Raw genomic sequence first — 26,925 nt, 5'->3', positions numbered from 1 at the left:
GAGTCCACTGATGCCAGCACCATCTCAGCTTTCACAAGCATGGCACCAGAGGACACGACTTTCTCCTCACCTGACACACAAGGCACAACTGAATTCATCACCCCAGAGTCCACTGATGCCAGCACCATCTCACCTTTCACAAGCATGGCACCAGAGGACACAACTTTCTCCTCACCTGACACACAAAGCACAACTGAATTCATCACCCCAGAGTCCACTGATGCCAGCACCATCTCAGCTTTCACAAGCATGGCACCAGAGGACACGACTTTCTCCTCACCTGACACACAAGGCACAACTGAATTCATCACCCCAGAGTCCACTGATGCCAGCACCATCTCACCTTTCACAAGCATGGCACCAGAGGACACAACTTTCTCCTCACCTGACACACAAAGCACAACTGAATTCATCCCCCCAGAGTCCACTGATGCCAGCACCACCTCACCTTTCACAAGCATGGCACCAGAGGACACAACTTTCTCCTCACCTGACACACAAAGCACAACTGAATTCATCACCCCAGAGTCCACTGATGCCAGCACCATCTCACCTTTCACAAGCATGGCACCAGAGGACACAACTTTCTCCTCACCTGACACACAAAGCACAACTGAATTCATCACCCCAGAGTCCACTGATGCCAGCACCATCTCACCTTTCACAAGCATGGCACCAGAGGACACAACTTTCTCCTCACCTGACACACAAAGCACAACTGAATTCATCACCCCAGAGTCCACTGATGCCAGCACCATCTCACCTTTCACAAACGTGGCACCAGAGGACACAACCTTTTCCTCACCAGTCACCAGCAGCGCAACTGAGAACGTCACCTCAGGGTCCACTGATACCAGCACCATCTCACCTTTCACAAGCGTGGCACCAGAGGACACAAGTTTTTCCTCAGCTATTACAAGCATGGCACCAGAGGATACAACTTTCTCCTCACCAGTCACCAGCAGTGCAACTGAGCACGTCACCTCCGAGTCCTCAACATATATTACCACCACAACAACAATTGTCACCAGTAATTCAACATTAGTTAGTGACAAGACAACAACAGAAGTTAGTACTATTATTTCTGCCACATCTCCTCCTGCAACACCCACGATCCCAGATACCCAGAGCAGCCACACAACTACTCCTCAAGGTAAGAATCACTTCTTCCTGGTGAATACTGTATTTTTCAGAGGGTTGTTTTTGCTCCGTCTCCAAAACTGGAACATCAAGATAGCTTCTGAATTGGGTTGCATGGACCCAATCATGAGGGTCCCTCTTTGGATTCTACTTATCAGGCCCCTAGAGGCATTCAGACGTCTTCCTTTAATATGGTTTCTACCCAAAGAACGAGTGTGTCCTGAATTTTCCTCCTTTCTTCAGGGACACACGCAACTCCTCCTTATCTCCCTCTGTGCAGATCCAATTGGGATTTCTTTCATAATGGGGCATCCTCGTGTAGACATGCCTTTCCCCCACCTTCCTCCATGGAATAATTTTCTTCTTCTTCCTTGTATCCCCCCCGTCGCCAATCTTCAATACGATTTCCTGTCTCGGTGGAGCCAAGTCTGGCCTCAGTCTCCGCCTCTGTTATCCCAGGGTCTTGAGTGGAGATACCATAGGTGGGGCTCTTCCGTCCTTCTTCTGGCTTTGGAGGTTATGTGCCCACGAGCTTTGTCCCTAGCTCGACCCCAAAGCCAATGTGGGACTTGTGTCATGCTCAGGCAATAAGCACGCTCAACTCAGACATCCTTGAAAGGGGGTTGGGAAAATCCATGAAGGAGAAAAGACTATTGATGGCAGCTAGTCATGCAAGCTAAACAATTGGAAGCAACATACCTCTTAGTACCAGTTGCAGAACAAAAGATTGCCAGACTAATAATAATAATAATAATAATAATAATTTATTTATACCCTGCTTCCAGCTGAATGCCTGGATTCAAAAAATGTGGTGATTTGCACAATCTCCAGTGGGAGAGAGACCCCAGGAGGGTTTAAAAGAGGCAAAGCTAAACAGCAGCATGGAAACAAACTTGAAAGAGAAGTTGCTGAAGTACAACTTATTACAAAACTGAAAACTATGGAGAGACCTGGTCTGAATAGAGATATTGGATTCTTGTCTCATTACATATGCTGAAGCGATTTTTGGTCATCTGCATACTATCCCTTGCTTCTTCCTGTAGAACTAATTGCAGTCGTTAACAGTCGTCAACAGGTTTACCATACCCACTGAGTCAATCACCCATCTCCTACTACCCTTCTGAGAAAAGCCCCTCCCCACCCTCCCACTAGGGTCTGGTGACTTCTGTTTCAGTGTATCTGAAGATGTGTGCAAGCACATTAAACCCTATACCCAGAACAAACTTAGTTTGTCTCTAAGGTGCTACTGGACATTTAAATATATATATATATATTTATTTATTTCAATAGCAGTATGGTGTGGGGTTGTAGGTTGTTAGATCCTTTTTGATATCCTGTTTAGTTTGCTTACAGTGTTTGCGCCCCCCCCCCGCCCCATCTCCCCTTCTGGCAATGAACAGACCACACACTGTTAAGTACGTTTAAAATGCTTTACTTACAAAATCAAAATGGCTTGATTCATGCCTGCATGGGTGCAAAACACACACTCTTGTTTCAAACATGTGGTCTGAGCAAGTTCAGACACCCCTGTTCTGATTGGTTACATGGCTGGAACACAGTGAGAGAAAAGAAGAGAAGCAACTTCGCTTCCTCCCTCACGGAGGTAAAGGGGTGTGACCTAGATGAGTCTAGGAGCAGACCTCTCTGGTCTTAACCCCTTCATGCACTAACTAGCCCTCCTGCGTAGTTTGACTGCAATCCCCCACACATTCAACTCCCCCATCCTTTAAGCCTGCTTTCCGCGACTCGGTGCCCCTCCTGATACTTTGCACTGCAGCTCCTATCAAGCCTGCCCGTTGGGCTTGGTAAAGCTGGCTAGGGTTGATGGGAGTTGGAGTCCACCACATATGGAGGGCGCCATGTTGGGGTATACTGATTTAAGCTGTGAGGGGCAGTCCCCCCTGTCATTTAAAGGGATTCTGTTGCGGTGGGTGGGGTTTACTTCCCAGCATTTCTTCTCTACAGAGATTGCCGCTTCTCTCTTCCAGCGAACGAATGTGAAAATGGAGGAACATACAATGGTGTTAAGTGTCTGTGCCTTGACAGTTTATTCTTTGGGCCGCGGTGTGAATTTGCTGTCGATGAGATCGATTCGGCTACATGTAAGTAGAAGCGAGAGCTGCCAGACCCTATTCTTCCAATCTAGTAGAAACTCCTGCCCTGCCCAGTGGCTTTTGTGTTGAGAAAAACCAGGGCATCAGCAAACTCTCCAACACCCCTCACGTGAAAACAGGGACTTTTCTCACTGACCCTCCTCGGCCACCCATATTTTTTTGGCCCCCTCCCCAGAGCATTTTCTATCAGAATAAGGACAAATGCCACAACCACATAGGTAAAGGTAAAGGACCCCTGGATGGTTAACTCCAGTCAAAGGCAGCTGTGAGGTTGCGGCGCTCACCTTGCTTTCAGGCCAGCCGGCGTTTGTCCACAGACAACTTTCTGGCTCATGTGGCCAGCATGACTGAACCACTTCTGGCACAACGGGACACCGTGACGGAAACCAGAGCTCACAGAAATGCCGTTTACCTTCCCGCCAGAGCGGTATCTATTTATCTACTTGCACTGGCATGCTTTCGAACTGCTAGGTTGGCAGGAGCTGGGACAGAGCAATGGGAGCTCACCCCGTCGTGGGGATTTGAACTGCTGACCTTCTGATCAGCAAGCGCAAGAGGCTCAGTGGTTTAGACCACGACAGCAATGGGAAACAGCACATATGCCCTCCTCCATCCTGAAAAAAACCTTAATCCCTATTTTATTTTATTCTTTGGTACATTTACAAAAAGAAAAACACACACCAATAAATCAGTTTTAGAAAAGGGCAAGATTAGACGTGGATGCACAAAGAATTTATATTGGATGGAGCAGCAAGGAGATGCTCCCTCGCCGCTGCCACTTGGGACAAGAGCCAGCTCATCTTCCTCCCCAAGCTCAGGAAGAGCAACACTGGCATGGGAAATAGGGACATTCCGGGATCAAATCAGAAGCTAATATGGTTTTCGTAACTCCGGGACCATTTCTGGAAAATGGGGACATTTGGAGGGTATGCATCAGGTGCTCCTCCTATCCCATGGACCCGAGCTGACCAATTCTAGAGTAGACATGTTTTTAATCACATGGCTAGAGGCCCCCAAGATGGGACTCTAAGATGCTGGCAAAAGCTTCTTCACTTTAGGAGGACCAATTTGCACAATGTTAAAGGTCAGGCTTTGGAAGCTGCCCAGAAGCTGCTGGATCGAACGAGTGAAGACATGCCCAGCTTTGACCAATAAACTGGAAGCGAGCTTGCAGGTTATGTGGGAACGTTGTGGGTAACAGGAGAGGATATATTGATTCATATTATCCTTCCTGACTTGCGCTAGCAAGTTTCTGTATACAGCAGAGTGTGTTTCCCCTTTGCGCAGCAAGAAGCTGGTTGCAGACTCGTGTGAGTCTCTTAAGATAATAAGCAATTCAATCTGGCTTGCCCAGATTGAAATACGTTCTATTATTCCTGGTAAGACTCCTTTGATCCCTCTGAAAAGAATAAAGACACAATAGTCTTATTCATAAGTAACAAAAAGTAGTTTTACTCATGGTCACAGTGTGATCCCTGAAGGCAGGTGTAATGGTTATAGGGGTTGCTCGTGCGTAAGTTGCCGCCAATCCTGGCTGGGTTGCCTGGTTAAACCTTTTCCTGGCTGGACAGCCCTTCAGTTCATGGCTGTTTCAGTCGCTAGCAGAATCCGTCAGTGGGCGTTTCTTGAACTTCTTCCAGCAAAAAAGTTCTTTGACGCCAAGTCTACGCCTACTTTCCCTGCGCAGAAGTCTTCTGCGCAGGGTGGGTGTGGGTAGCGGAGGACCCATGCTGTCCCCGCTGGTCTCCGACGAGGAGTTCTGGAGCCCCCTCGCCGATTCCCCCATCTGCCCCCCTTTATCCCTGGTGTTACGCTGGTTTCCTTCCCCAGCCGATGAGCTCCCTCTCTCTCTGCTGGGCCCTTCTCCGGCATCGCTTGGGAGCCTTGCCTCCACCTCTGGCTCCGATGTCAGTTCCCTGACAGCAGGTTTTAGGCTTAAAGTTACAAATATGTACAAACAGGTCTAGCCCATATGGGAGATAAGTTAGGGACTGCTGGCGGACAGTCCAGGTGAAGCAGTAAGGAAGCAGGACGAAAAATAAGAGAGGTGGCTGCGTGACTTGGCCTTTTACCAGGTCTGGAAAGGTCACGCCCACCTAACTAGTCACATGCAAAAGGAAGGATGCTCCAGCCAGGTGTAACAGGAAGTTCAACTTGCTGGACCAACATTCCCCACGCATGTTCACTCTAGGCAAACAGGAAATGTTGTACTTGACTGCTCCAGAGGATTACATCCCACAAGTTACACAGACCTTGTCTTCAGCAGTTTAAGTAGAAATAAGATTTTTTTAAAAAAAAATTAAAGCTGTTGGCTGGTGTGAAGAACCTGCTGCTCTTGCTATCGGCACAGGGACTGGCTTTCGAGGTTTGACAGCTACTTTGCTGGAAAGCTCCTGGTCCCTGCTGCTAATATGGGTCTCTCTCTTTCTCTCCGCTTTAGTAAACGTGCCCGTGGAATTTGCTGCCAAGGTGAAGATCACCAACAGGGAGTACGAAAAGGAATACGACGACACAAACTCATTGCAGTTTAAAAACCTGGAGGCAGAATTTAAGAAGGAGGTAACCATGAGTCGTTAGCTCACCCTAGGACATCTTCTCTTGCCACAAGGTCTTTCTCTTTGTTTATGAAGTTATTTCTGTTTCATGCCTTTGTTTATGAAGATAATCTGTTTTCCCCACCCCCAACATTATAGATGAGACAAATCTACAAGAATGTGGACGGATACCGTGATGTGATGATACTGAGCGTGAAGTGAGTACTTGAGGCAGAGACCAGCTTGCGAGAGAGATATACAGTGGTACCTCAGGTTACATATGCTTCAGGTTACATACGCTTCAGGTTACAGACTCCGCTAACCCAGAAATAGTACCTTGGGTTAAGAACTTTGCTTCAGGATGAGAACAGAAATCGCGCAGCAGCGGCGTGGCGGCAGCAGCGGGAGGCCCCCATTAGCTAAAGTGGTGCTTCAGGTTAAGAACAGTTTCAGGTTAAGAGCCAATCTGGACATATAATTCAGTTATGCATACTTTTAAAAAATCTATCGATTTTATCTATATAGTATTGATAATCCTAGAATCGTAGAGTTGCAGAGTTGGAAGGGACCTTGCGAGTCATCTGGTCCAACCCTGCAATGCAGAAGTCTTCACCACAACCCTCAGATTAAGAGTCTCATACTCTGCCAACTGAGACGCGGGTGGCGCTGTGGGTTAAACCACAAAGCCTAGGACTTACCGATCAGAAGGTTGGCGGTTCGAATCCCCGTGACGGTGTGAGTTCCTGTTGCTCCTGCCAACCTAGCAGTTCGAAAGCATATCAAAAGTACAAGTAGATAAATAGGTACCACTCCGGCGGGAAGGTAAACAGCGTTTCTGTGCGCTGCTCTGGTTCGCCAGAAGCAGCTTAGTCATGTTGGCCACATGACCCGGAAGCTGTATGCTGGCTCCCTCAGCCAATAAAGCGAGATGAGCGCCGCAACCCCAGAGTCGGTCACAACTGGACCTAATGGTCAGGGGTCCCTTTACCTTTACTCTGCCAACTGAGCTATTATTGTACAGTGGTACCTTGGGTTAAGAACTTAATTCGTTCCAAAGGTCTGTTCTTAACCTGAAACTGTTCTTAACCTGAAGCACCACTTTAGCTAATGGGGCCTCCTGCTGCCGCCGTGCTGCCAGAACACGATTTCTGTTCTCATCCTGAAGCAAAGTTCTTAACCTGAAGCACTATTTCTGGGTTAGCAGAGTCTGTAACCTGAAGCGTATGTAACCTGAAGCGTGTGTAACCCGAGGTACCACTGTACTATTTTATTTACACAGTCTGTTTGAACAAAAAGAAGCAGCCCCCCCATTCTTATTATCAAACCAAAAAATGGTGGCTCAGCATCTGAGATGTACTCCCTCCACTGTTGTTTTAGCAATGGCAGCATCGATGTGAACTTCACGATCATCATGGAAATCAATATGCCGAACAACGTCAGTGCTATCGATAGAGAGATCGTCAACCGGACACAGGAGCTCGTGAAGCAGTTGGAACACGCCAACGCCAGGAACTGTAGCCAGCAGGACAAAGGTAAGTTCCAGTTTTAATATTGCTTTCCTCCTCTGAGCAAAGTTCCAGGGACTTAGCTATAAAGTTTGGTTTCGTTAGCATCAAATAACACCAGAGACTTATGGTCCCTTTATGAACAAATATTCTGATATGTACCGTATTTTTTGCACCATAACACTCACTTTTTTCCTTCTAGAAAGTAAGGGGAAATGTCTGTGTGTGTTATGGAGGGAATGCCTACGGGTGGCGGGGGGAATCTGCTGCAGTCGTGAGCAGAGGATCCATGGTTCCACTTCCTTCCCTCCTCCGTGGCTCGCTTTGAAACAGCAACACGGGAGAAGAGTCGCTGAGTGGGGAAGAGAGAGGGACAGAGAGCCTGCTTCTTTAAAGGAGCAAAGCGGGAGAGGAGAGGAGCCGCTTACACGAGTCCTGTCCGGTTGGTTCCTGCCCTTATACCCCTCTTCTTCATTATTAGCAGCATCCTTCTCCACCCACCCCACGCGTGCTTCTTCTCCCCTTAAACCCCTCTTCTTAATTATTAGCAGCATCCTTCTCCACCCACCCCACGTGTGGTCCTTGTCCCTTGAGTGCTTTTCCTTCCCTCCCCACTTAAAACGTGGTTACAAAGCATGGATCCACATGGATCCTCAGGATTTTTGCACTGGATCACCCCAAATTCACCATCAGATCACATACCATGCCCATGGCTACAGCTTGCACCAAAAAAACCACGCACCCACTGTTGCCTGGGGCTGCAGTGGTGCAAAAACGTGGTTACAAACATGGATCCACATGGCTCCTCAGGATTTTTGCACTGGGCTACTCCAAACTCACTGTCAGATCACATGTCTGTGGCCACAGCATGAACCACAAAAATCATACATCCACTGTTTCATTTAGAATATTTTTTTCTTGTTTTCCTCCTCTAAAAACTATGTGTGTGTTATGGTCGGGTGAGTGTTATAGAGCGAAAAATACGGTATATATTTTTGGCCTCTGGGAACTGATACACAGTGACGTATCTCTTGGTTACATCAAGAAAGGACTATTCACTGTTGGAGAGAGAAGGTTTGGGAAGAGATTCTTGACCTTTCCTAGCAGAGTTAGCACTATGGTTGATTGCTATGTGAAAACATTTTACATCTGCCCTCATCTATCTTTAAACAAACGTTTCCAGTGAAAGTACTTAGGCTAGAATAAATCACAGACACCTAGCCGATCAGTGAAGTTTTTACTTACAGAGTCCCAGCAGTTCCAGTAAACAAGTCTCATCCATCGGCAGTAAAAGTAATGAAAAAGGAAGGTTCCAAACGATTTAAAAAAGCAAAGAACTTGGCCTCATTACAAAAAATATAATGCAGTCTTTGTGTTAGCAAAGACACACAGGCTGTGTAAATCTCCAAGCTAGGGAGATTTACCCATGTGTGTGTCTTGTTGAGCTGGTTTGAGGTTTGCTCCAATTTAGCACTAGAAAGCGGGCAGGCCTTTCCCTGGGAAAGGACTGGGACAATAGGAAAACTGCTCAGACCTGTGCATTTGGTGTAGAAAGGTAAAGGGACCCCTGACCATTAGGTCCAGTCGTGACCGACTCTGGGGTTGTGGTGCTCATATTGCTTTATTGGCCAAGGGAGCCGGCGTACAGCTTCCGGGTCATGTGGCCAGCATGACTAAGCCGCTTCTGGTAAACCAGAGCAGCGCAAGGAAATGCCGTTTACCTTTCTGCCGGAGTGGTACCTATTTATCTACTTGCACTTTGACGTGCTTTCGAACTGCTAGGTTCGCAGAAGCAGGGACCGAGCCACGGGAGCTCACCCCATCGCAGGGATTCGAACCGCCGACCTTCTGATCGGCAAGTCCTAGGCTCTGTGGTTTTACCCACAGAAAAGGTAAAGGTACCCCTGCCAGTACGGGCCAGTCGTGACCGACTCTGGGGTTGCGCGCCCATCTCGCTTAAGAGGCCGGGGGCCAGCGCTGTCCGAAGACACTTCCGGGTCACGTGGCCAGTGTGACGAAGCTGCACTGGCGTGCCAGCACCAGTGCTGCACACGGAAACGCCGTTTACCTTCCCGCTATAAAGCGGTACCTATTTATCTACTTGCACTTAAGGGTGCTTTCAAACTGCTAGGTGGGCAGGAGCTGGGACCGAACGACGGGAGCTCACCCCGCCGCGGGGATTCAAACTGCCGACCATCCGATCAGCAAGTCCTAGGCACTGAGGTTTTACCCACAGCGCCACCCGCGTCCCAACCCACAGAAAGTGTTGATTAAATGGAAAACTGCTTGGAGCCATGTTTTCTAGGCGAGCGACAAGAAGAGGTGTGGACGAGTCCTGTCTTTGTGACACACATTAGATAGGTTATGATGTGCAGGGTAATAATAATAATAATAATAATAATAATAATAATAATAATAATAATATTCTGGAACTGAACAATACAATCTTCTCCTTTTTTTTCCAGACTACTGTTTCCGTGTTTTAGAGTCCCCCACTCTGGTTAGAAATTTTTCGGCAGCAGGTGAGTACTAGATATGGGAATGGGAGGGAGAAAGGAGAGTCTCTTCAAGTCCCCTTATGTGGCATTCACAGTATTGTCCCCATAGCTGAGGGAGTGGGGAACCTTGGGCTGGAGGGTCAAATGTCTCAGGCCTCTCTTTCTGGACATTGGGACTCTCGCCCAAGCCACAGCCACTCCCCTCAAGAAATAGCCCTCACAAGCCCAGATTCAAGTGTTCCTTCAGTGCTTTCGTCTAGCTAGGATGTGATAATACCATTTGCTTTCCTGGACGGAGAGGTGCAGGCCGTGCGCATATAGAGAAACCTCTGTCCTTTGCCTGGCTGGAATGTAGCTTCCCCATTCAAGGGCAGCAATCACATCTATGGCTTCTTTTTCTTTCTTTCTTTTTATTATTATTTCATTTTGACAAAGTAATAATCATAAATAAATAAGAACAAAAATGCGCACCCCGCCACCGAGGCCATTCCATTGCAACTATCCAACCTCCCAAAATTTCAACACCTCTTGCGATGGTTTGACCCCTTTCCGTTTTAACAGTACAAATTCTACAACCACCTTGCATATCTCCTCAAAATCATTTGTCCTGCAAATTCCTAATACTGTAACAATAACAACAACAACAACAAATTTATTTATACCCCACCCTCCCCAGCCAGAGCCAGGCTCAGGGCGGCTAACACCAGTAAAATTACAGTAGAATCATAACGGGGGGGGGGGAGGGACTCAATTTAAAATACAGGTTAAAATGCAATTTAAAATACAGCCTCATTTTAAAAGTAGCTCACAGATTAAAACCATAAGGGGAGGGAAAACATAAGGGTCAGACTGAGTCCAAACCAAAGGCCAGGCGGAACAGTTCTGTCCTGCAGGCCCTGCGGAAAGCTGTCAAGTCCTGCAGGGCCCTAGTCTCTTGTGACAGAGCGTTCCACCAAGTCGGGGCCAGTACTGAAAAGGCCCTGGCCCTAGTTGAAACCAATCTAACCACCTTGCGACCTGGGACCTCCGAAATGTTGTCATTTGTGGACCTTAAGCTCTTCCACGGGACATACCAGCTTAACACCTTAATGGCAGGTGTTAATTTGTCACTGATAGCTATATCCCACACCTCTTTATACCATTCTTCCATTTTATATTATGCTTGCCCCTTCCACTTCATAGCTACAGTGGTGCCCCGCAAGACGAACGCCTCACAAGACGGAAAACCCGCTAGACGAAAGGGTTTTCCATTTTGGAGGCGCTTCGCAAAACGAATTTCCCTATGGGGTTGCTTCGCAAGACGAAAAAATATTGCGAGTTCCCGCGGGTTTTTTCCACTCCCCCCCTTTTCCTAAGCCGCTAAGCCGCTTAACAGCTGATATCCCGCTTAACAGCTGATCGCTAGAAGCCGCTAGACCGCTGTAGCGCTAATCCGCTAAGCTGTCAATGGGCTTGTTTCGCAAGACGAAAAAACCGCTAGACGAAGAGAATCGCGGAACGGATTCTTTTCGTCTTGCGAGGCACCACTGTATAATAATCCGTGCAGCTGTCAATAAATTTGTGAGCAAGTCCTTTCTAGCCTGCGAACTTTCCACCCCGGCGTAAATTGATAATAATGCAACCTCTGGACTTTCGGTCAGCTTTAACCCAGTGATTTCTGTTATCTCCTCAAACAACCTTTGCCAGAAAAATTGTACATATTTACACCCCCACCTCATGCTGGCTTCCTGGCATCGCCTCCAACATAACACCAAATATTCCTTGTTTATTTGATTTAATCTGACTGGTGTTAAATACCACCTCCAAACTAATTCGTAATAATTTTCTTTTATTATTATATCTATGGCTTCGCCAATTTTTGCTTCAGGCCCCGCTGGCTACTGTCATGCAGCCTTCAGAATGTTTCCCACAAGGCAATGCAGCCCTTGGAACACTGAAAAGTGTCTCCTCCGTCTGCCATCGCCTGTCCATTTAGAGCAGACACAGCCGTGTCTAAAGCAGTTGTCCTCAGATAATGCCAGTGGAAGCAGGTAGCCTGCCCTGCCAAGTAGAATGCATTTTGTCACCTGTTGTTGTTTAGTCGTGTCCAACTCTTCATGACCCCATGGACCAGAGAACGCCAGGCACTCCTGTCCTCCACTGCCTCCCGCAGTTTGGTAAAAACTCATGCTGGTAGCTTCGAGAACACTGTCCCACCATCTCGTCCTCTGTCGTCCCCTTCTCCTTGTGCCCTCCATCTTTCCCAACATCAGGGAGTCTTCTCTTCTCATGAGGTGGCCAAAGTATGGAGCCTCAGCTTCAGGATCTGTCCTCCCTGTGAGCACTCAGGGCTGATTTCCCTGTTGCTACTCAGCTTCAAAAAACAAAAGAAACAAAAAAAAGTGTCCCAGATTCATTGAAAAAAATCTGAGATGCAAAGAGGGAGGTGATGATGGACATGACAATGTCACCAGCATCAAGTACCGTATTGGCCTGAATATAAGCCTGACTTCTCCCCCAAATTCCGAACTTGAAAAGTTAAAGTGTGGCTTATATTCGTGACCTTATGGTATGCAGCCAGGAGCTGGGGGGGGCAAAGCGGTAGTCCCCCCTCCTCTTCCCCAAAGCCAGGAAGGGAGAGAGTGAGGAAGGGGAAGAGCCCAGTATGCAGCCAGGAACAGCAAGGAATGGAGCGACTTATATTCGGGTATTTTTCCTTTTCCTTTTCTTTTTTTCACATTTTTAAAATTGATTTTCCACCTTTATAACAGACATAACATGTAAAAACACACAAAAGAAAAGACTAAAAAGAAACAAGAAACAAGAATATACACTCATAATACTTCTAAAACCCAACTTAAATTTCATTGTTAACTGGCTTCCTCGGATTCCCCCTAACTGAATTTCATTGTATCACCTTGTAACACCTCTCCAATATCCTCTTTCTAATAAAATTAACTCCTTCAATTTACTATCTTCTTCTCTTTTCATAATAATGAAATCCATAATGTATTACAATTCATTCTTACTCTAATCCTAAGCCTATTTGATACTTTCAAGTAACTTCTAATTATCTTGTGTTACAATATTTAGCTAAATAGTCTTTAAATTTCTTCCAGTCTTCTTGATATTCCTCTTCTTTCTGATCACGGATTCTTCCAGTCAGGTCGGCCAGCTCCTAAAAGTCTAACACCTTCATCTGCCATTCTTCTACTGTTGGTAGTTCTTGAGTTTTCCAGTTTTTAGCTAGTAGCAGTCTTGCTGCTGTAGTAGCATACAAAAACTAACATCTTTTTTGGGTAGTTCCAATCCTATTATTCCAAGTAGAAAGGCTTCTGGTTTTTTAATAAATATATTTTCAGCTCATTATATATCTTTTCCCAGAAGTCTTTCACCTTAGGACACGTCCACCACATATGATAAAAAGTACCTTCTTTTTCTTTACACTTCCAGCATAAATCATTTGTGTGGTAGATCTTTGCTAATTTTAATTTTTTTCCCTCCCCCCTGCTCCATTTTTAAAGGTGCGGCTTATATTCGGGTGCGGCTTATATTCGGACCAATACAGTATCCCACCCCTGAGACTGGATGTCACTGACAAACCCATGCTCCATGTATCTCTCTGCTTTTTAAGATTTCCATGAGTGCTCCCAGTGATTGGTCTGGGTTATTCCACCAGGAAATCTCTCATTTAGGCACTGAAAGGAGACTTGCTAAGTTTCAGCAAACTGACTCGTTAAGCCCCTTTGCTTTGACTTGCACCAAACGACCAGATTTCTTCCTTTTTTGTCTTTCCCAGATTATTGCAAAAATATCGTCAAGCCTCAATATGCAGCCTACTATTACGCCGATATGTCCACGGGAACATTGCGCTGTATTACCAACTGCAACAAGGGCACAAAGACCTCCTGGAACTGCCACTATGGAGAGTGTCGTGTTCGTGAAACTGGCCCCGAGTGCTTGTAAGTGGACAGGTGGCGGGGGCGTAGCAGAAAACCCCCACCCCCCCAGCTCCAGGCTCTTCAGCCTGAAAGCTTGAAATAATGACCCCTATACCTGTCTGCACACACACACACACACACCATTCCCCCCCTCACATGTCCTGCAAAAGTTCTCGTTAGCACGTTGTTAACAAAATGTAAACATAGCAAAATTTGCACACGCCAACTGGCAGAGAAAGGGGGGGTGTGGTCCGCCCCGGGTGTCATCCCTGAGGGGGGGTGACATCACCACGCTGCCTCCCCGGGACGCTTGCCGCGGGCAGCACCCTCGTGGGATGATTATTGCTGGCTGCAGGCGGCGCCGGCAGGACACTAGCCACGCCTCTGCACACACCTAAATCAGAATGAGATATGCATATCAATAGATTTTATCCAGAGATTTTGCAAATGAGCATGAGGAAGTTAGCGACAAGGATTCCTTTGATGGGCTTTCTGAAAGGCCCTTTGTCTGAGATGCTACCTCTGCTTTGGCAAAGATAGTATATTGTCACGTCAGCAATTCCCTCAATGTTGAAAACCAGCTGTTATAGGAAAAACCTGTTCCTTTTCCCATATGGCAGGCTTCCTCAAACACGGCCCTCCAGATGTTTTGGGACTACAACTCCCATCATCCCTAGCAAACAGGACCAGTGGTCAGGGATGATGGGAACTGTAGTCTCAAAACATCTGGAGGGCTGAGTTTGAGGAAGCCTGCCTTATGGGGTATCAAGAGCCCATATAGAGTCCTTGAGTAGGTTCCTTATTGGTAGGAGAAAATAACGGAGGCCAACCAGAGAATATTGAGAAGCAAAGCAGCTAGTAAGCCTGATCTTTATTAAACTATTGCAACGGGTCCCCCCTTACCACACAGAGGAGGAGGAGGAACCCAGAACAATGGTGTGCAAGCCCTTATATAGACTTTTGAAATTGCCCACCCTGTAGCTCAAGACTACCCCCAAAACACCATACATACATCACAGAAGGTGGTGGGCCTACAGCAGAAATCCTGTTTGCCAGGATACCTGATAATGGTCACTGATTGCTTTAGCTGGGCAGCCTGGCCATTCTTTGGTGGTGGTTAATACTCCAGTTCCTGAGTCCCAGGTCACAGGCTCAGCCTATTCATACACAAATATGCCCTTAAGACAGGATTTCCCCCTCTCCCCTTCTCAGTCGTCAACAGCTCCACCCCCCCCCCCTTTATGGTGGCTACCTAGGGCCAATTGTCTCTTAGCTCTCTGCTCTCCTACTTTCAACGCTCGCTGGGTTTTGGGAGAAGGGGGGTCTGGAATGCTCTCTAGTGATAACGTGTCTGCCAGCTGTTTCTGCTCTGCTTCTTCCATTATTTCTCAGCTTTGCCCCTCTTCTGTATCTGAGCTGTGACCCCCTGCAAACCACTGTTATAAATCTATACTATCTCCCTCTTCTCTGGAAGGTTCAGGCTGAGGAGGCAATATCCAGCATTCCTTCCCCTCCTCTGCTCAGTCCCTGACAATTATTGTGAAAATAAGAAATATTTTTTTGAGGGCGCCAAATTCTGTCCTTGCTCAGGACACCGTATTGCCAAAGTCCACCCCTGTATTCTGCCTTCACTTCTCTTTCTCGTTCTCTTGGGCATCAGTCCTGCTGCGACTTCCGTCTTCCTGAGTCATTTTCACCCTGATGTAATGCAAGTAAGAGAATGCATGTGTATTGGGACATTGCGTGGCGAGTTCCCACCTCCCCCAGTAGAAATAAAGACACGTGACACCATTGATTAAGGTTAAGCCCTAAACGGCCTCGGTCCAGTATATCTGAAGGAGCGTCTCCTCCCTCATCGTTCTGCCCGGACACTGAGGTCCAGCTCCGAGGGCCTTCTGGCGGTTCCCTCACTGCGAGAGGCCAAGTTACAGGGAACCAAGCAGAGGGCCTTCTCGGTAGTGGCGCCCGCCCTGTTGAGCGCCCTCCCATCAGATGTCAAAGCGATAAACATCTACCTGACATTCAGAAGACATCTGAAGGCAACCCTGTTCAGGGAAGTTTTTAATATGTGACATTTTAGTGTATCTTTCATCTTTGTTGGAAGCTGCCCAGAGTGGCTGGGGAGACCCAGCCAGATGGGCGGGGTACAAATAATAAATTATTATTATTATTATTATTATTATTATTATTATTATTATTAGGCTAAAATTGGCCACAACTTTATTTGCTACAGGTAAGAGTGGTATTGGCTTAGGCATTGGTCCTATCCGACTATCCGGCTTCAGCCTGTTTGCTTGAAGACTGGGAAAGGTTAACACCAGCAGAGGGAGCCCTGCTGATGCACATCGACTAGGTACTCCCCCGGGGTCACCGCTCGGGGGTGCGCTTTAGGTCCTGGCCTCCATAGGCTTCGGGTGAGGCCACGCCCCCCGGAATCCTTTACCGGATTACCCTTAAATATTTGGGGGAGGTGATGGCGCTCCTCCCCCCCCCAACACATCTAAATAACAATACCCCCACCAATGCTTAACCGCCACTTGAGCGAAGCTCGCTGCCAATACCCTCAAACCTGCAACCAATCCCTAATCCTAGAGCCATTTCCGACATGGGAGGAGAGGGAGTTGCGGGCTAACCCCTCCCACACACACGCAGGGGCTGGCCTTTGCCCCCACGTAAACAGGGAATCCCCGGGCGTGTCTTCGACCCTGCCCGCCAATCAGTGGACCGGGGAGGTGGGGCCTCGCCTATTTAAGGCCAGGCACGCCCAGGGACCGCCCTCTTTCCCCCTTTCCAGCCAAGAGGTTTTTTCCCATCCCACCCACCCTTAGGCTTAGCTAGCTATGACCTTGCTATGGACTTCGGTTGGTCGCCGCAAGGGGCCTGGTAGGAATTTTTCCAGTTTGGCGCACTTCTAGCCTTTTGGTTTTTTCGCCTACCTCATAGCAAACGTCACAACTTCCGTGGTTTTGGAGGTTAGGCATTGGCAGGGGTTAATTGTTATGCAAATGAATGGGGGGAAGGAAGCGCCATCACCTTCCCCCAATGAAAAGTGTAGTCTGGTAGAGGACTCCGGGGGGGCGTTGCCTTGTCCGAAACCAAGGGAGGTAAGGGCCTCCGACACGCCCCCGAGCGGTGACACCCGTGGGATCCTAGTTGGCGTACTTCAACAGGACTCCCACGGCTTGTGGATAACCCTTCCCGGTCTCCATGCCGGGTAGTCGATAGGAGCCAATGCCTAAGGCCAGTACCTTTCAATTCTGTAATCAATAAAGTTGTGGCCTTTTTATGCCCATTAACCTTAAATAATGTGTCCAGTGTCTTCATTTCACATGGGGGAGGGGACTTGCCACGCAACAAATATGTCATTCAACCAAACATCATTTCCCTCATTGGAAAGATGCACGCCATCCTCGCGGTAGAGGGCCTCCTTACTGAACTGGATGTTGGGGTGGTCAATTATTCGACCCCCCAGTGCTGCCACTCAATGAGCCACTGTGCTGTCCAGGATCTTCCTGGCTTTGTTTACTGCGACAGGGGATCGGCAGTCCCTCCAAGTGCGCCTTTCCAGCAGAGATGACCAAATTAAAATTAAATTCGGGAAGGAAGAACGATGCGTGAAGGGACACCAAACGCTCGCAGATGAAGATGTCAGTGGCCTCAAGAGGGTTGCATGCTATGGCAGATGAAGTTGATGGACTATATGGAACTGGCGGAAATGACTGGCAGAATCCGAGACCAGGGAGAAGAGTCGGTGGAAGAAGACTGGAAAAAGTTTAAAGATTATTTACAGAAATACTGTAAAATCAATGAATGTTAGGAAAATGTTGGAATGGAGTTATATGTCTTTAGTAGAAATGTTACAAGGAACTAAGTACAAATAGATTACTAATGTATTAAAAGGAAAAAATAAGGTTAGAATATGTTAAGATAAATTACAGGACAGAAAACAGAGGAAGAAGGAAAGGAAATGCTGAAACAGTTAACTGAAGTGGAATACAAAAAGGGAGGTGTGAGGAGGTCGTTGAAACAAGTGAATGAAAGATAAGATATTGAAACTGTTGGATGTGTTTTAAATTGTTTTTGTTTTGTTTTGTTAGTTTAATGTTTTAGTGTTATGTAGTGTCTTTGTTTTTGTATTGTACTGTATTGTTTTGTTTTAATTTCTTTTCTTTTGTAGTGTTTAAACTGTTAATAAATATTATTATTTTTTAAAAAAGAGGGTTGCATGCTAAGGTTTGGGGTATAGCAACATTTCTCATCCTCTCCCCCCCCCCTCTATCTTTTCCCTCACAGGTGCAGTGATATGGACAAGTTTTGGTACACAGGAGATTTTTGCGAGACACGCTTCCAGAAGAGTGAGGTGGGCCTTGGTATTGGGCTCGCCATCTTGTTTGTGACCAGTGCTGTCCTGGCTTTCTTTCTCTTCAGAGCCATGAGGAAGAAATCTAAAGAGAGGTAAGAAACACAAGAGTTCCAATGGAGAACTTGGTTCACTGTGAGAGAGAAAGAATGATGGATGATTCTATCATTCTCGGTTTCTCTCAGTTTATCCCCCACCCTGCCAACTTTTTCAGTTCTTGCCTCATTAGTTTGCATTACATACAGTGGTACCTTGGGTTACATACGCTTCAGGTTACAGACGCTTCAGGTTACAGACTCCGCTAACCCAGAAATATTACCTCGGGTTAAGAACTTTGCTTCAGGATGAGAACAGAAATTGTGCTCCGGCGGTGTGGCAGCAGCAGGAGGCCCCATTAGCTAAAGTGGTGCTTCAGGTTAAGAATAGTTTCAGGTTAAGTACGGACCTCCGGAATGAATTAAGTACTTAACCCGAGGTACCATTGTGTGTGTGTGTGTGTGTGTGTGTGTGTATGTATGTATGTATGTATACATATATATCCCCATGTCCATTTTTGCAAGCAAATCCCCCGTATATAATGGTTTTTAAAATACAGTATTTTCACCGGGGGGGGGGAGGAAACAGTATTTTCACGAATATAAGCATTTTCGTGCACAATTTTTCACAACACACTTTTTTATGTGCCTGTTTCGGTTCAAGAACTGCATGGCAAAATTCAGAAAACAATGGGGTTTTTTTTGAAGGGCTGCTGTGTTTTAGTTCACGTATTGCCCTGCGTCAGTGTGAATTGTTAGGCGACTTCACATTAATACAGTGGTACCTCGATTTTCGAACATAATCCATTCCGGAAGACCGTTCGGCTTCCGAAACGTTTGAAAACTGAGGTGCAGAGGGCCACCTGCAATTGCCATTGAGAAAATTGGGGGGGGGAGGGACCACACAGGGGAAGCCGTTCAACTTCTGAGGCGCGTTTGAAAATGGAAGCAATTACTTCCAGGTTTTCAGCTTCTAAGATGCTAGAAAACCGAGATACCATTGTATGTGAACTGAACGAAGTTTTCTCTTGAGTTAGAAAAGGCCCAGGTTGTCCTCGGATCTCTGGGAGGGACATGCAGGAACATTAACAGGGCTATATTTCTGGGTTGTGTAAATGGGGGTGCAGATAGAAAGAATTGAAAAATTGGACTTCTGAGGCTGTTGCAGGAATTTATGTCTAGGTTGGGGGGGGGTTGCCCCTCCAGCAGATATCATGCACATACAGCCCACTACCAAAACCAGCACAATCACTTTTGTGACTTTTGTGATTTGTCCCCATGAAACACTTCATCACAGTTTCTTCCTATCTATTCAAAGGGCCTTTGCGGCACGATACCAAATGTAAGAATTCACTGATAAATCTATCTATGTACTGGCTCACTGGGAAAACTTCAGAAATCCATATAGACATGTGAGCTCAGCTACTCAGCAGCCCCTCTGCCTGAGTGATAATCCCTGGCATCCTGATACCTGAGTGCCAGACAGGTATTGTTATTCCAGAAATAACAAACCCAGATGAAGACAAGAGGGTGTGATTAACTTGGCTGGGAAACAGGGAAATATAAATATCTTTTTTGTTACACTTGATGGGTGTTTGGTGGAGGAGGGCAAAGAGAACCATGGGGCAGGGTCCAGGATGCTCAGATTACTGCCACCACACCTCCCCTTTCATGATGTATGAGTGATGTAGTTTGGGGGGTGTAACATGGGGATTAGCAGCTAATAAAAGTTTGGGGGCTCTTTTGTTCTGGGCTTCCATCTTGTTCCACCTTGTGGCAGGTGGGAGTCCTGTCGCGACAGTCTTTAGTAAAGACCAAGCCTACTGGCTGCTGTTTTGCTCTGGTATTCCTGGCTGGTGTCCTTGTTTTTTGTCCAAGGGAGCCCTCAGATTTCTCCGTTAACAAGGGAGAACATGGAGGGTGTGGTGATGGGGAAGACAGAGTGACAAAGACAGCCCACCCGTTAGGTAGAGTGAGACTGCTGCCTCAGGCAGCGGAAGCCCTTGAGCTGGCACCCCTATGAGAGGGAGAGAGAGAGAGAATGTGCAACCTTTTCCAGGAGGCGTCATCCTAGGAGTGACCTGTGCATATTGTTCTTGCAGCTTCCTTGACGGAGAGGAGCTCTGGTATGTGGAGGATGAAGAGGAAGAGTGGAAGCCTTCCAAAGGCCTGAGCATCGTGAATAAAGCAGCCTGCGAGGATGGTAAGGATTCATTATGTTATAAGAAAAACCGCTCCTTTTCCCTTATGGGTATTCCAGAACCTGTATAGAGTCCTTAAGTGGGTTCCCTATTGGTAGGAGAAATAACAGAGGCCAACCAGAGTATATTGAGAAGCAAAGCGGCTAGTAAGCCTGATCTTTATTAAAGGAACTGTTGCAACAAGGGCCTCGTCGGCCAGCCGAACTCTCTCCAGGGCAGGTGGGCAGGAAGCGCAACATGACCCCATGAACTCTCTATGCTCTGTGCCTGCCCAGTGGCATTGGTGGCGATGGCTGGGTTGGCCCGGCAGATTTTGTTCACCCTCCACGCCTCGTCTGCATTCCCAACCAGCATGCACACCCCGGGTGCCGGCAAAGGACGTGACACCACCGGCCAGGACTGTCTTCTCAGAGCTTTGGCTCAAAACTCTGGTGCAATGCAGCACCAAAATGTAGAATCGTAGGGTTCGAAGGGACCACAAGGATCATCTAGTCCAACCCCCTGCAATGCAGGAATCTTTCCCCCGATGTGGGGCTCGAACCCTGTGACTAAGAGTCTCCGTCTCTACCGACTGAGCTATTCCCTTAGGGAGGAAGAAGTGAGAAGCCTCACGTGTGCACCCAGGAAAGGCTGTGAAAGGGGCTTTCTGGGTTATGGCCAATAAATCATTCCAATACTCTTGCTGCTCTTAAATTAAGAAATACTAATACTATGTGAAAGGAGCATAGTTGCTTTTGTTTGTTACTATGGCATGCATTTTAGTGTTTCTGTATTGTAAACTGCCCTGTGATCCTTGGAAGAAGGGTGGTATACAAATAATAATAATAATATGTACTGAAGTTCTCACCCTGGGCCAGCAGGGGGATACTGTAGATAGTTATGCAAATGAAGGATCGAAAGTGACGTTCAGTGATTGGATAGTTTTAGAAAATGGCAACAGTTACATTGTTCTGGAGCTCTATATAAGCAGGCTGACTGAGCTCCTCAGTCAGTTCTGTTCCAGCTTACAAATAAAGAGTTGCTTTGGAAGAATCGCTGTGTCGTCTGCTATGTCTACCCACAACGTAACAATAACAACAACAATAATAATAATACTCATTGTTTCTTAGGACTTGAAGACAGAAAACAGGTGTTCAGACCAACTCTTGATGCAGTAGACACTGAAATGCAGGTATGTACAGCTATAGTTTCATCTTGGGCAGATTTTTTTCGGTTATCATTTCCTGAGATCAATCAACAGATGATGATTGTGTAGACAGCGAAAGCAGGGATGGAGATCTGTGCCATTATGAAACATGAGAGATGTAGTAATAGCCATTGGTCACCATAAGAATCATTGCCAGCACCAGTTACTATTTATTAAATTTCTATTCCGCCCTTCATCCGAGGATCACCGGGGTGGGGGGTGAGCGGTTTACAACGTAGAAACACAAAAATACATAACATAGTAACAAACAACACCCACCCAACCACACACCACACAGTTCAAAAGGCCTGAGCCATTTGAGTCTTTGTAGGTCCAAACCTCAAGCAACAGGTCCAAACGAAGATCATGGCCACTGGTCCCATCACCTCCTGGCAAATAGAAGGGGAAGAAATGGAGGTAGTGAGAGATTTTACTTTCTTGGGCTCAATGATCACTGCAGATGGTGACAGCAGCCACGAAATTAAAAGACGCCTGCTTCTTGGGAGAAGGGCAATGACAGGCCTAGACAGCATCTTGAGAAGTAGAGACATCACCTTGCCAACAAAGGTTCGTATAGTTAAAGCTATGGTTTTCCCAGTAGTGATGTATGGAAGTGAGAGCTAGACCATAAAGAAGGCTGATCGCCGAAGAATTGATGCTTTTGAATTCTGGTGCTGGAGGAGACTCTTGAGAGTCCCATGGACTGCAAGAAGATCAAACCTCTCCATACTGAAGGAAATCAACCCTGAGTGCTCACTGGAAGGACAGATTGTGAAGCTGAGGCTCCAGTACTTTGGCCACCTCATGAGAAGAGAAGACTCCCTGGAGAAGACCCTGATGTTGGGAAAGATGGAGGGCACAAGGAGAAGGGGACGGCAGAGGACGAGATGGTTGGATAGTGTTTTCGAGGTTACCAGCATGAGTTTGACCAAACTGCGGGAGGCAGTGGAGGACAGAGGTGCCTGGCGTTCTCTGGTCCATGGGGTCACGAAGAGTCGGACACGACTAAACGACTAAACAACAACAACAACAACAGGTCCAAACCAGCACTTTGAATTGGGCTGAGAAACTGATTGGCAGCTGGTTATATGATTGGCAGTCGGTTCTGTGCTCAAACCATCTTGCCCCGGTGAGCAACAAGGCCTCTGAAGCTTCCGAATCATCTTCAGAGACAGCCCTACATATAACACTTTGCAGTAATCCAGCCTAAGGGTTTCCAGAGCATAGACAACAGAAGTTAAGCTATCCCGGTCCTAATAGGGCACAACTGGACACCAGCTGAAGCTGATGGAAGGCTATTGAGGCCACCTGAACCTCAAGCACCAGCAAAGGTTCCAGGAGGACCACACAAGCCATCTTATCTGCTCCTTCAGACGGAGAAGGCAACCTCCCGTCCATCTGGTCAAGGGAACCGCCCACTGACAGTGCCTCAGTCCTATCTGGATTGAGCTTCATTTTGTTGGCTCTCATTACTTCCCTGAACAGGGCTGCCTCCATTACTGAAGCAAGACAACAGTCTTGTCACCCCCATACAGTGGTACCTCGGGTTAAGAACTTAATTCGTTCTGGAGGTCTGTTCTTAACCTGAAACTTTTCTTAACCTGAGGTACCACTTTAGCTAATGGGGCCTCCCACTGCCGCTGTGCTGCCAGAGCACAATTTCTGTTCTCATCCTGAAGCAAAGTTCTTAACCTGAGGTGCTATTGCTGGGTTAGCGGAGTCTGTAACCTGAAGCATCTGTAACCTGAAGTGTCTGTAACCCAAGGTACCACTGTAAAGGGACCCCTGACCATTAGTTCCAGTCGTGGCTGACTCTGGGGTTGCAGTGCTCATCTTGCTTTATTGGCCAAGGAAGCTTCCGGGTCATGTGGCCAGCATGACTAAGCTGCTTCTCGCGAACCAGAGCAGTGCACGGAAACGCCGTTTACCTTCCCACTGGAGCGGTACCTATTTATCTACTTGCACTTTGACATGCTTTCGAACTGCTAGGTTGGCCGGAGCAGGGACCGAGCAACGGGAGCTCACCCTGTCGTGGAGATTCAAACCACGACCTTCTGATCAGCAAGCCCTAGGCTCTGTAGTTTAACCCACAGCGCCACCCACATCTCTACCACTGTATTACCCTACCTTAAAATTGCTGAGCCCCTTCTCCCTATTAATTAGCAAATGTGACAGTAAAAAGGGGGAATATTTCACTTCAGGGCCGTCTTAAACATATCCAGCACCATGGTGCAAATATCCCTCCAGCGCCCCCCCCCCCCAATTTCTCAGAGTTGTCAACCTTTTCCCAAGCCTCTGCGGGGATCGCTCTCCTCCTGTGGAGGCTTGGGAGGCAAGATGCACACCCACCAGCCATGGCAGGTGTGCAGGAGGGAAAGGGGAGGCCGCCGGCAAAGCCGCACAGCTCCCCCACTCACTGGGGCGCCCCTGAGAGGCCGGCGCCCTGGCGCAATGCACCAGTAAGCCCAATAGGAAAGGCGGCTCTGTTTCAGTTCAGACTTAGCTGTGTGATACAAATACGCAAGTGATTAGGTTTTGTTTTTTCTATAAAAATTAATTTAAAACCACAATTCCAAACACCATTTTGTTTTGTTCACATCTCCTTTGTTAACAAGCTCTGTTGATTCCACAGATCCAAAGTCATCATTTATAAAATTACATAAACTGTATGCATGCCAAAAATTGATAGAAGTATCCTAAATGTGTATAGCTTTGTCATGCATATCCTGTACCCCTTACAGAAACAATAAGCTTGCCGTCGTGGCAAACTCATACAACTTTGATTCTCATTCAGCAGTTGTGGTAATTTTATTCTGTCTCTGATATTTTGCAATGATCACAGGCAATATTCACTCTGTTAAATATGCAGCTACTTTCGAAGTCAGGAAGAAGCTGAGTTTCGCGTTTCTTCTGGTTTCAAATGAGCCCTGCTTTTTCATGGACCTCACAACACACTTTATGTTAAGTTGTGGGTGAACATATCAGACGACACAGCGATTCTTCAAACAGCTCTTGTTTATTCACAGGCCAGAACAGAACTGAACTGAAGGGTTCAGTCAGCCTGCTTATATAGAGCTCCAGTACAACGTTACTGTAACAACTTTCTAAAACTATCCAATCACTGAACGTCACTTTCGATCCCTTATTTGCATAACTATCTACAGTATCCCCCTGCTGACCCAGGGTGAGAACTTCAGTACATAACACTTTATACTTCTTCTCTTTGCAGCTGCAGTTCCAGAAGCCAGAGATAACAACCCAGTGTTGATTCCCACCCTGCGAATCGTTTCGGATAGTTCCCTTCAGGAGCTGAGGTGAATGCAGAAACTTAACACCCAACGGATCGCAACTGGAAGCCCACTAACAGAAAGGCGGGTCTGATGGGTGGCAGTGGAGTTCAGCATGCCAGCTTTAAAAAATTCTTCTGAAACTGTTTCCTGGATGAGCCTCTCAGCCTATTATGAAGAAGACCACTCTGTTGAAAACAGATCCGTAGAGGAACCAACAAAGAGTACACATGACTGTTTGCACAAAAAAGAATCCATAAACTGTGCTACAATCCTTGGAGGGAAGGGAACATCATGGAGTGTTTCATTCGATATCCCTAAGCAATATATGTTGGAGTCCTCATCTTTAAATTACATCCAGGTGTGGTTAACCCATTTTTGTGTGTGCCCCCAATACACCCCTCCTAATTTGCCATTTTTAAAAAAATACAAGGTGATTCATAACGATACAGTTTCAACGTGCTATAGAAAAAGAAGAATATATCTTACGTCACCTGTAACAGAATTGTAGGGGAATGTTGAAAGTTTTTTTAGAAACAGTCACAGATGTTCTTTGTGTACACCCTTTGTCACATGGCACACATCGAACCAGTAATCCATTTCTGCCCAAACGCGACTCACCCTACGTGTTGATTTTCCCAGGCTTCGTTGAATGGCGGTGCAAACACTATCGACGACTTCTTCCAATACACACGGTTGTCCAGGACTTCTAAGTTTGCACAGACAACCCATAGATTCAAATCTAATATATCCCCATCAATACCTCACTCTGGAACTGATTTTAATTTATAATATTAATCTTTTTTGGGGTTTTTTGATTTCCTGTTTTTAACTCTGCCTTTTATTGTTACCTTTAATATTTGGTTTATTTTTTCGTAAAACGAGAGATTCTATTTGCAATTAAGCAGCACATGCATTTTACAAAAGAAAAGAATTTAAATGCATGGCAAATCGTGTGCGTGTGACATTCAAATTCCTTTTGTTGGGGAGTTAACTGTGTACCAGGCGTGTGGGGGTGAAAAGGCAGTTTTTCAGAAAGCCACATGGATCAATACACCATGTGGGCCATTTTGGAAAGATTAAATAGCCACCACCAAAATCAGATCTTTCTTTGGCAAATAAAAGGAGAGAAAAAGGACAAGGAATGTGACAGATGGAGGGTGTTCTATCAATGTGTGTGCCAAGCATTATAGCACTTTAGCCATAGTTTTGGTCTGCCAAGTAACTGCTTTTAGGTAAAGGTAAAGGGACCCCTGACCATTAGATCCAGTCGTGGCCGACTCCGGGGTTGCAGTGCTCATCTTGCTTTATTGGCCGAGGGAGCCAGCGTACAGTTTCCAGGTCATGTGGCCAGCATGACTAAGCCGCTTCTGGCGAACCAGAGCAGTGCATGGAAACGCTGTTTACCTTCCCGTCGGAGTGGTACCTATTTATCTACTTGCACTTTGGCGTGCTTTGGAACTGCTAGGTTGGCAGGAGCTGGGACCGAGCAATGGGAGCTCACCCTGTCGCGGGGATTTGAACCGCTGACCTTCTGATCAGCAAGTCCTAGACTCTGTGGTTTAACCCACAGCGCCACCTGCGTCCACACCGCCACAGCTTTTACCTCGCTATTATTTTGTTATAAATGTTTTTTAAATAGAATGCTACACAGGGTGGTTGTGTGGATGAATGCCTTAGAAATGCTTGTATTTATGATAAAGTGTCGTTTCTTGGATGAGAAGCGTGCAATAGGGCTAATAGGATACTTTGGGGGGACGGACTTTTCCTCCTTTCTGCCTCCATGCTGCGGCCCCTAAAACGGGCATTCCTTTCCCATGCACATCAAATTTCAGGAGATTTTCCAGACATGGCAGAAAATGTTTTAATTGCTGCTGGTGGTTTTTGTATGTGTGCGTGTGTGTTTTAAGTTCTGAATAGAGATTATGTTTCTCAAGGTGTTTTGTTTTCAGATTCTGTAAGCAATTAAAGTATTTATATTGCACCGTAAACTTTGCTCTCAGAGGGCTGTGCTTTTTCTTCTTCTGTCCAAAAGCAAAAACAAACCTGCTTGCCATTATAACCTCTGGACTCAGTTGTTGTTGCCATACATCGTATATGCCGTTGCTCCTGACGACGGCTCATAAATTGCACCCGGTGCGCTTC

General features: G+C 46.7%; 1 protein-coding gene across 1 annotated transcript; it reads left to right on the top strand.

The window, feature by feature from the left end:
• The first annotated feature begins 664 nt into the window (after positions 1-664).
• On the top strand, positions 665-25,915 carry LOC309354175 (mucin-17-like). Its single transcript, XM_081884165.1, has 11 exons — positions 665-1,153; positions 3,129-3,242; positions 5,695-5,813; positions 5,948-6,006; positions 7,166-7,320; positions 9,759-9,815; positions 13,570-13,732; positions 18,005-18,166; positions 20,209-20,309; positions 21,417-21,478; positions 24,723-25,915. Exons 1-11 carry the CDS (start codon positions 670-672, stop codon positions 24,759-24,761), a joined length of 1,515 nt encoding a protein of 504 aa, XP_081740291.1. The 5' UTR covers positions 665-669; the 3' UTR covers positions 24,762-25,915.
• Positions 25,916-26,925: the final 1,010 nt, after the last annotated feature.

This window comes from Podarcis melisellensis (genome assembly GCF_964234715.1).
Source record: "Podarcis melisellensis genome assembly, chromosome: 13".
Classification (NCBI taxonomy): Eukaryota; Metazoa; Chordata; class Lepidosauria; order Squamata; family Lacertidae; genus Podarcis; species Podarcis melisellensis.
The sequence above is the reverse complement of the archived record's forward strand: the minus strand, read 5'-3'. Positions and strand labels throughout refer to the sequence as shown.